This window comes from Myotis nattereri (genome assembly GCF_964212035.1).
Source record: "Myotis nattereri genome assembly, chromosome: 4".
NCBI lineage: Eukaryota > Metazoa > Chordata > Mammalia > Chiroptera > Vespertilionidae > Myotis > Myotis nattereri.
The window spans coordinates 42634385-42644129 of record NC_138079.1 but is presented as its reverse complement, the minus strand read 5'-3'; the positions used below and the strand labels follow the sequence as shown (position 1 = coordinate 42644129).

Here is a 9745-nt window from a genome sequence, read left to right as displayed (position 1 = left end):
CCTGTATGCCCCCGACTGGGGATCAAGCCCGCAACCTGAGCATGTGCCCTTGGCCGGAACTGAACCTGGGACCTTTCAGTCCGCAGGCTGATGCTCTATCAACTGAGCCAAACCAGCTAGGGCCTAAGTTAGATTTTTAGATGCCTTAAAAACAAAACAAAACAAAACAAAAAACCAACAACAAAAAACTGTTGCTACCATAGCCTAGGACAGTGATGGCGAACCTTTTGAGCTCGGCATGTCAGCATTTTGAAAAACCCTAACTTAACTCTGGTGCCATGTCACATATAGAAATTTTTTGATATTTGCAACCATAGTAAAACAAAGACTTATATTTTTGATATTTATTTTATATATTTAAATGCCATTTAACGAAGAAAAATCAACCAAAAAAATGAGTTCACGTGTCACCTCTGACACGCGTGTCATAGGTTCGCCATCACTGGCCTAGCAGATCTATCTTCTTTTTAATTTTCTTCCAGAAAGGACAACCCACCATTACCTGCAGAAACAAGATGGAAAGACAGAGCAGAGACAGTGATCATTGGAGGTGGCTGTGTTGGTGTGAGTCTGGCTTATCACCTAGCCAAAGCAGGGATGAAGGACGTGGTCCTCCTGGAGAAATCGGAGCTCACTGCTGGATCTACCTGGCACGCAGTAAGGAAAGCGCCTCGCAACTGTCATGTTCACTGAGTTGTGCACTAGGGCAATGGGTTTCCTTCCCATTCACAACACCCCGCTGCTGCCTCGTTAGAGTGAGTTCCCTTTCAACGGTGTTGCATTTGGGTTGGCACACTTCCAAGTGGTGGTCAGCATTGATGCTGTCTTTATCTGCAACATACGGCTTCTGGATTCACATCCTAGCTCTGCCATTTTCTACCCAAGTGACTGATGGCAAATTACTTAAGTTCCCATTTCCTGGGATGAGTAAGGCACTTGGATGTGTAAAATGGGATTATTAATAGTACTTACCTGCTAGGATTGTGATGAAGATTGCGTTAATATGTGTAAAGTTATTCAACAAATGTAAAGTGTTTAGTAAATGGTATCCTTTGTATCAAAGAACAGCAGCTGGGTGATCCTGAATGTGGCAGAGACCTTCAACGACATTCCCCTCACCTGGCTGTCGTGGTCCTTTTCATTGACTTACGTGTTATTTTAATTTTGTGTTGTGAGAGAATAGGTTGACTACATGAAGACTTAACGAGGAGGACTGAGAACAGCTTTTCTGTTAAATAATGCGTGCCGCCAAGTCAGTCCCACGTATTTGATGGTACATGCATAATTGTTCCAGTGCTATAAAGTAACTGGACTAAACTGGGAAGCTGCTCAGGCGAATGAGGTGATTGACACTGCTTTCACGCTGTCAAACCGGTTATTTCTGCAGTCAGCTAAGAATGGGAGAGAGGGGACGTTTTTATGACTGTCAGTACAGCTTTCTTTTGAAAGAAGAGTTAAGCAGTGTTAGCTCAACTTTCAGTCCTTAGCTTTCCTTTCTGTCATTTGCTTTCTTCTGTTGAGACAAGAGAAAACCCTGCTTTTAGGGTTTTCATCCAGACCTGCTCAAGGTGTGGGCTGGAGGTTGAGCACTGAAATGGCTGCCTGCCTCTAATTGACTGTGGAGGAGAGTGCAGCCAGATTTCAACCCCGTTGGCCCCAGAGTCTAGTGGCCACAGAGTCTGACCACGTGGTTGGATGGAGGCCCCTAGAAAAATCCTAGCAAACCCATCTTCTCTTTCCTCTCCTTCTCTCCCCTCAGTCTGGGAGAGAGACCAAGGCGCCTAGTCCTCCTGAGTGTAATTTCAGAACCTTCACAGGCACACTGTATTTTGTTTTGCCAGTTCCCCCTCAGCATGCTTCTTCCTACCTGGAAATGGGTCCAGGAAGCCACCAACACTCCTGGCTCTTCTCCCCTCCCTGCACTAGACTTTCTATATGGGCTTTTTACTATCATGGAAAAGAAAGCCCATGTTTCTCCTATAGCCCTCCTATAACTTCTCCTTGCTAGACATTCAGTCACTCTTCCAACAAATATTTTCTAAGAGCCTATGTGTCGAGCCGGTGCTTTTAGGGGAGGACACAGCAGTGAACAAAACAAAGTCCCTGCCCCTGTGAGCCACACTTGCGTAGGGCAGACAGAAAACACACAAGCAGCGCTTGGGAGTAATCAGTGTCATGAAGAAGAGGGTAAAGGGATAAAGAATGGTGGAGGAGGAAGAGTCAGGAGGCTATTTTAAAGAGTAGGGACAAAGTAGAAGTGAGTGGGTTGGGAGGCTGTCCAGGCAAGAGCATGTAGGCAGAGGGAAATTTAGGCACGTGGAAATATCCTAAGTGAGAGGCTTACACCCTTTAACACTTTCAGCTTGTTAAATATTATTAATATTTTAATTACTTATTTGCTCATTTATATTTGATTGATTTCATGTGGGCTGCATTAGAGAATAGATAACTGAATTCCCTGCAATTTTACTTCTTAGACATCCCAAGAATTAAAAAAAGAGAAGGCAACATACCCTTAACCTAAGTTCTTTTAAGAGAAGTGGGCCAAGTTTTTAATATGCTAGTTTCTAGTTAAATGTTAACTGTGCAAAACAATTTCCCTTAAGCAAAGAGATACCAGAGTGGGTGGGGAAGGCATGGTCCTGGTTTGTGAACAAAGTATTATGCAATGGTTTACAACATTGGATTCATGCATGTGGCTCAAGATGGAGTCAGGCAGCAGAAGCCAGGCACTTGGCCCCCAGAGAAATGAAGGGAAAGAACAGAGGGTTGCCCTGGGAACCCGAGTCTATGCAGTTTTGCAAGTCAAGGAGGCCTCCCTCGGAGGAGTAACATGAAAGAAACCCCATGTATTAGGAATTTTTAACACAGAAATACTTGCAGCAGATATGAGAATGTGGAAGGTTAGGGAGCCAGTTAAAGGGGTAGAATACAAAAAAAAAAGGCAGGCTCATTGAAGTATAACATGTGCTCAGGTTAAACTTGTCTGGGAGTGTAGGAATCGGTGCTTAGGCAGGAAGGCACAGCTTGCCATGTGAGTATTCAAAATGAAGCCACAAATCCCAAAATCCTGAGGGTTTGCTGCATTTCAATGAGACTGCTTTGTCAGCACCTGACTCTCCTACTAATGTGGAGCAGTTCTTGGAGGGTGGGGGTAGGGGAGAGGATTGAATGAGAAGCAGTTTTGGAGCCTGGGGTTCCCAGGAGAGGCTGCCCCTGGGGATGGTAAGAAAGTGGGTGGTTTGGAGGGCTGAGGACTAAAGATGAAAGATGATCCATGTGGTGTGTAGAAAGACAATATTAGAACTTCCTATTTATTTTCAACTAAAAATGTAAGAAAGAAATTAAGCTTCCCTAGTGTTTCTAACTAGCCCTTACCTTTGATGTGGGTGATGTGTTGGGTATTATTCCAAGGGACTGAGTCAGAGAGAGGTGGGAACTTTACAACGGTAGTGTCCTCACTTGTTCTTGGGTCTTCAGTCTGTCATGACACATTGCAGATCAGGTGTTGTAGGACATCACCTTAGTGATTCATTTTATAGAACCAGGGCTTTAAGTAAAATAATGGGTGATGAAAAAGGGAGGGATTAACCTTGAGAGTGCTGTACTATATGTAGATTTGTTGGTATCATTGTAATAATTAAAAGGACTGTGAAACTTAAAGTTTTTCTTTTACAAAAAGACAGTATCCTAAAAAATAGACACAGGACACAAGACATAGTCTATCTTTTCTGCCTTTTCCCCCCCAAAACAGTCCTGTTGGGAAGAGAAAATGTTGAAATGGGATGTTTAGAAATGTTGACATTATTATTATATTTTTCTGGCCAAAATGATATGTACCACCTACAAAAACTTTCATATATGCAAAAGTTACATTTTTTAACCCATCTAAAATGTTTTCAAATGAAGAGTTTCAGTGGTATTTGTACCCATTTATTTAAAAATATAAAAATGCAATTCCTTCCAATTAGCTTATAACAACAACTGATGAACAAGAGAACATGAAACATTAATAGTCACGCTTCAATGGAAACCTTATGTCGGTGTGATAGGGATGGAGGAAGTGGTGTCAAGATGCAGAGAGTTCAGACAAGAGAGTGCACTTCTCCCATGAGATCTCGTTATCAGTGACAGGTAGCTTCCCCAGCTATCACAGCCATTCAAACCATTCTCAAAATACAACAAACCTAGATGTAGGTCTTCACAGTGCTGTGTTACCAAGGTTAACCCAATATATATTTTTAGTAATAAAGTATATTAATCACATAGCCCTTGCCAATATATAAACTTAATATTCCAAAGCTTTTCTACACAACGAACAAAATAATTATTTAAATATTTAATTCATTTCTAGTTGTTTTTCTGTGTTTTATGATCTCTGTTAATTTAATGACACATATTTATACCATCACATGAAAATCAGGAAATGAACACATTTTATAGGGTATGCTCAAACTTTTAATTGGGTGTGAGTACATAGATAAAAGATTTGGAGCCTCTGGGATATAGGATGGCTTGAGATAGGTCAGTGGGCTTTTTGAGGCTGTTAAGGCTCATGAAAGGGGGTTAAAGAGATGGATAGGATTGCATCACTAGCTCAATTGATGATTTTTCTAACTGCATCATTCTTTTCATTAATTCATTATTGTTAGTCTACTATAAAGAAGAGGTTTCCTATTTATTTATTTATTTATATCATAAGAATTCACAAATTCTTATTTTCTTCTAAGGCAGCAGTTCTCAACCTGTGGGTCGCGACCCCTTTGGCAGTCGAACGACTCTTTCACAGGGGTCGCTTAAGACCATCCTGCATATCAGATATTTACATTATGATTCATAACAGTAGCAACATTACAGTTATGAAGTAGCAACGAAAATAATTTTATGGTTGGGTCACAACATGAGGAACTGTATTTAAAGGGCCAGAAGGTTGAGAACCACTGTAAAAGGAAAGTAGAGTGTTTGACTGAAAGTTAAGGAGCCCAACTTTTAGTTCCATCGTAATGGGGCTATACTATGAGAGAACTTATAAGCTGGGCCAGGATTTTCCCCAAAAAAGTAGCTGTGTATGACCTGGCTAGTTTGGCTCAGTAGTTAGAGCATCGCCCCATGAGCCAAAGGGTCACAGGTCCAATTCTCAGTCAAGAGGTACGTTTGATCTGTTGTGAGTTTGATCCCCAGCCCTGGTTGAGAGGCCCAGTTGATGTGTCTCTCTCATATTAATGTTTCTCTCTCCCTACTCCCCCCGCCCCTTCCATTATCTCTAAAAATCAGTGGGAAAAAAATATCCTCAGGTGAGGATTAACAACAAACAAACAAAAAGTAGCTGTGCATATGTCCAAATGCTTGAACAAGTACTTGATAGAAGCCCAAGGATTCTGGTCCATAAGAAAGGATTGACGAACCTTTAAATGGGGTGTTTTTGAGTTCCGGAGAACCAATTGTCCACCACTACCATAGAAGAACCTTATAAATACTCCTAAACAGATTTTATTTGATGAACTTTCCGGGTAACATTAGCTGCAATTTGGGGCCCTAGACACTTAACCAAAAGAACTTGCTTCATATAATTGCTTGGGATTCTTTATCTGGATACTACATTGCATCTGAGTTGATAAAAGGGTTTTTGGCATGCTAACATTTAGATATTTTTTTCCTGAGAGTTATTACTTAGTATTTATTCAACAAATATTTGTGGGATACAATCTATGTGCTCACCAGACAAGTAAAGCAATGACAAAAGTCTGTTCACCAAATCACTAGGCTATAATTTCCAGGAACATTCCAATTCTTAAACTGTGGACATTTCAAAGGAAACAGGAGGGCTGCTGCATTCAAGGGAATGGTGGGGATTGGGTAAAGGAAAACTCTGTTAGTCTATAGTCCTTCCCCTTAAGGGAACACCCATGATTTGCTGGTTTGAGTTCACGTTGTATACATCCCCCCATATTCTGCTTCATGGCATATGTTCCTGAACTTCCTACCAAATCATCCCATTTCTGAATCTTCAAACAACCCTTTTCCTGATAACTTTTAGGGACTTAATATATATGTTTATCGGCTGGCTCTGACATTACTGTTCAAACTGTTCTTACAGCTGTGTAACAAGCCTTATGCTCTGGACTTGCTCAACTGCAGCTGATGTGTTCTCATCCCAAGGGGCTGGCTGGTGCTGCTCCGTTTCTTGCCAGCAATAAGTTCCTGCTTAACAGATAAGCTATCAACATTTTCAGAATGTTAATTTTTTTTCAGTATGTCCTTTCCTCTTCACTTTTAAGGCAGGTTTAACAACTTACTTTCATCCTGGAATAAACTTGAAGAAAATACACTATGATAGCATCAAACTTTATGAGAAATTGGAAGAAGAAACCGGACAGGTAAATGCGTTTAACTTGAAATTGACTTTTAAGTGAGTGTCTTAGAAATATGTAAGCTCTCTGAAGGATTTTGACATCATCGTGTGCCGCTGTGTGTAGTGGCATCAAGGGTATGTGAAATGTTTAATGTGGTAGAGAAATCTGATAAGAGTTTAAGGTAAGAGCCTCTGAAGTTTGCTCTCCAATCAGTTTGAATTCTTGAAGTATATTACCCATGTAATTACCCACTCTTCTCGCTTTTTTTAATGAAGGAAGAATACAAAGCAGCAGCTTTCAGAAATATCTTTAGTCAGTTACTATATCCAGAAACTAAGAAATTATAGCCTTTCAGCCACTGGATGACAAAGGATCTGACAACGGTGCATGGCATACTGTGACATGGCTTTGAAAAGTACTTCACTAAAAGCCCCTCACTTTTATTTTTATTTCTTCTCATAGTTATTAGCATTCTCAAAATAAACTGGCAGGCTTCGAATATCCATAGGCTAAGACTGAAGTCTACTTAAAATCCTCATGCCATTTCCCTTGCCCAAAGCCATCAAATGGCTCCGCATGGTCTACAGGACAATGGACAAAGGAGGAGGACCTGCACGGCTGAGCCCTGCCTGCCTTTCCAGCATTTGCTCTTGCTGCTCTTTGCTATGCTCAGATGCTTCAGCTCTTCTTAATTACTTACAGTTCTGGAATGTGCTGGGCTCTCTGCCTGAAACAACATTCCTCTGGCTCCCATTTCAGCACTTACCCTCCATCTTTTCTGGGGGTCATCCCCTTTGAGAAGCTGGCCTTGACTTTGCCCACCCACCAGTCAGGCCGAGCTGAGGACACGGCACTTGGTTCTAAGAATATTGGTGTATACCTCTCTTATAACACTCATCTCTCTATGGTGGTTGTTGCTTTACTGTTTGGTCTTCCCTACAGAGTATGAGCAACCTGAGGGCAAAGATTGCATCATTTATCTCTGTAACCCCGGGGCCAAGCTGAGTGCTTGGCCAACTGAAGGACTTCGATTAAATGTCAAATGAAGGTTTGTTTCAAGCCACAATCTCATCACTGCAGCCTTCTGATTCTTCATATTCCTGCCTCAAATCCTTTGTTTTTCTCTTTTCCACATAATTTTCTTTCACTCTGTACATTAACATTATCTTATGTTATTGTATTATGCAATTAGCTCTCTGCTTCACCTGTAAGCTCTATACAAGCAGGGTCTTTGCCTCTCTTGTTCATAACAGCATCTCTGGGACTTAGTATATAGTGCCTGGCGCAGAGTAGGCATTTAGTAAATAGTTGATGAATGAATGTCTCTTTGTAAGATCCAAATATGTTTATGTAGTTATCTCTTTCACTGGATAGTAAATCTCTTTTGTTGTATATTTGCATTTTCATTGTACTGAAGAAGAATCATGTTTCAGTGCCAAATAAGGATTTACTGATGTGTGTTTATTGGGATTATTATAACAGGTGGTGGGATTCCATCAGCCAGGTAGTATCAGAATTGCTACAACTCCTGTAAGGGTAGATGAATTTAAATATCAAATGACTCGGACTGGCTGGCATGCAACAGAACAGTATATTATTGAACCTGAGAAAATTCAAGAGATGTTCCCTTTACTCAACATGAACAAGGTATTTATCCTAAGGGCATTTTCACTATTTATTGACTGGAATTAAGATTAGAAAAAGTTATTTGAAGTTGTTAATTAAAAATAGAAAAACTTTGTACATACAGTTTAAATGACAAAATCATATGATTAATACTGGAATTTGGGTAAATTACAAGCTGAGCTACTGTGTATGCCAAATGAAATATGAAAAGGTAATGAAAAATTGTTTTAGTTTTCCACCTATGACAACTGAGGAAACATATTCGATACCTTTCTATTACTGTGTCCCTCAGATCTGGGGATTTCCTTACATAAATATTCTGTTTGAGAACTATAAATAAAACAGTAACCTGGGATGTTAAGTATATCATCCCAGGAAAGATTGTGTTATTAAAATTTTTTACAAAATCAAGTGTAGAAGTACTACTATGTTGCTACACAAATATCCCCTAGCTCAGCCGTGGGCAAACTACGGCCCGCTGGCCGGATCGGCCCGTTTGAAATGAATAAAACTAAAAATAAAAAAGACCGTACCCTTTTATGTAATGATGTTTACTTTGAATTTATATTAGTTCACACAAACACTCCATCCATGCTTTTGTTCTGGCCCTCCGGTCCAGTTTAAGAACCCATTGTGGCCCTCAAGTCAAAAAGTTTGCCCACCCCTGGTAAGCTCATCCAGCTGGAAACAGCTGAGCAGAGATTTGAACCCAACTCTCTGACTCCTTTGTACATACTACCTAAAGGTACCGGGTAGGACTGTTGAGGGAAGCAGAGGGTTATGTTTCTCCCTGGTGACTCCTGCAGCATCTCTGATACCAGAGGGTTTGTATCATTGATCTGGGTGCTGGGGTTGTTTGCCCTTGTGAGTCTTTACAGGCTGTTGGCACTCCCTTGTCTATAGTGTTGTGTGATGCCACTGTGATGGCAGACTGGTGTGGCATTGCATTGTCTACATTGAAATTCCATCATTGCTCCTAGAGAGGATGTGCTTATATCTATGTATATGTTAATCTTGGAATACTTTGCTGGAAGTTCTCACCATCAGATTTTTCTCAAGGGCATTGCATATGGAGACATGTCAGAAGAGTATTCTCCATCTCTGGGGCAGGATGCCAAATTAAATAGATATAGGATCACTGTGATGATATGCCCATTATAAAACACCAATGTGACATTTGAAAGGTTACAGTAATATGAATTCCATTAAAATTGAGAGTCTCTTGCTCTAAACTTATAACAGGAGATTGGATTAGTCATCAAAAACTTCCCACAGAGAAATACCCAGGCCCAAGGGGCTTCACTGGTGAATTCTACCAGACATTTAAAGAAGAATCAATACGAAGTCTTCACAAACTCTTCCCAAAATAAAAGAGAATTGAACCCTTCCCAACTCATCTATGAGGCCAGTGTTGCTGTGACATGAAAACTAGACAAAGATATCACAAGGGAAGACATATCAGTATCCCTTACGAATATTGATGCAAAAGTTCTCAACAAAATACTAGCAAACTTAATTCAGCAACATATAAAAAGGATTATGCAGCATGACCAAGTGGAATTTATTCCAAGAATACAGGGTTGGTTTAACATCTGAAAATCGATCAATGTAGCACTGCATTAATAGAATAAAAGGCAAAAACAGATGCTTATCTCAACAGACACAGACAAAAAAGTTGACATCTCCTGGCTCATATTTGGTACACAATAGATTTTTGTTGAATGGCTAAGACCTAAATATACCACTTCAGCGTATTCACTCCTGTT

General features: G+C 40.4%; 1 protein-coding gene across 1 annotated transcript in view; it reads left to right on the top strand.

Annotated features, from left to right (window-relative positions):
* DMGDH (dimethylglycine dehydrogenase) overlaps positions 1-9745 on the top strand; it is a gene marked incomplete at its 5' end in the record, with an annotated part of 53888 nt that overhangs the window by 867 nt on the left and 43276 nt on the right. Inside the window, 3 exons of the mRNA XM_081090500.1 lie at positions 483-657; positions 6279-6377; positions 7836-8000. Of these exons, the coding sequence (XP_080946626.1) occupies positions 483-657; positions 6279-6377; positions 7836-8000 (439 nt within the window). The remainder of the gene's footprint in view (positions 1-482; positions 658-6278; positions 6378-7835; positions 8001-9745) is intronic.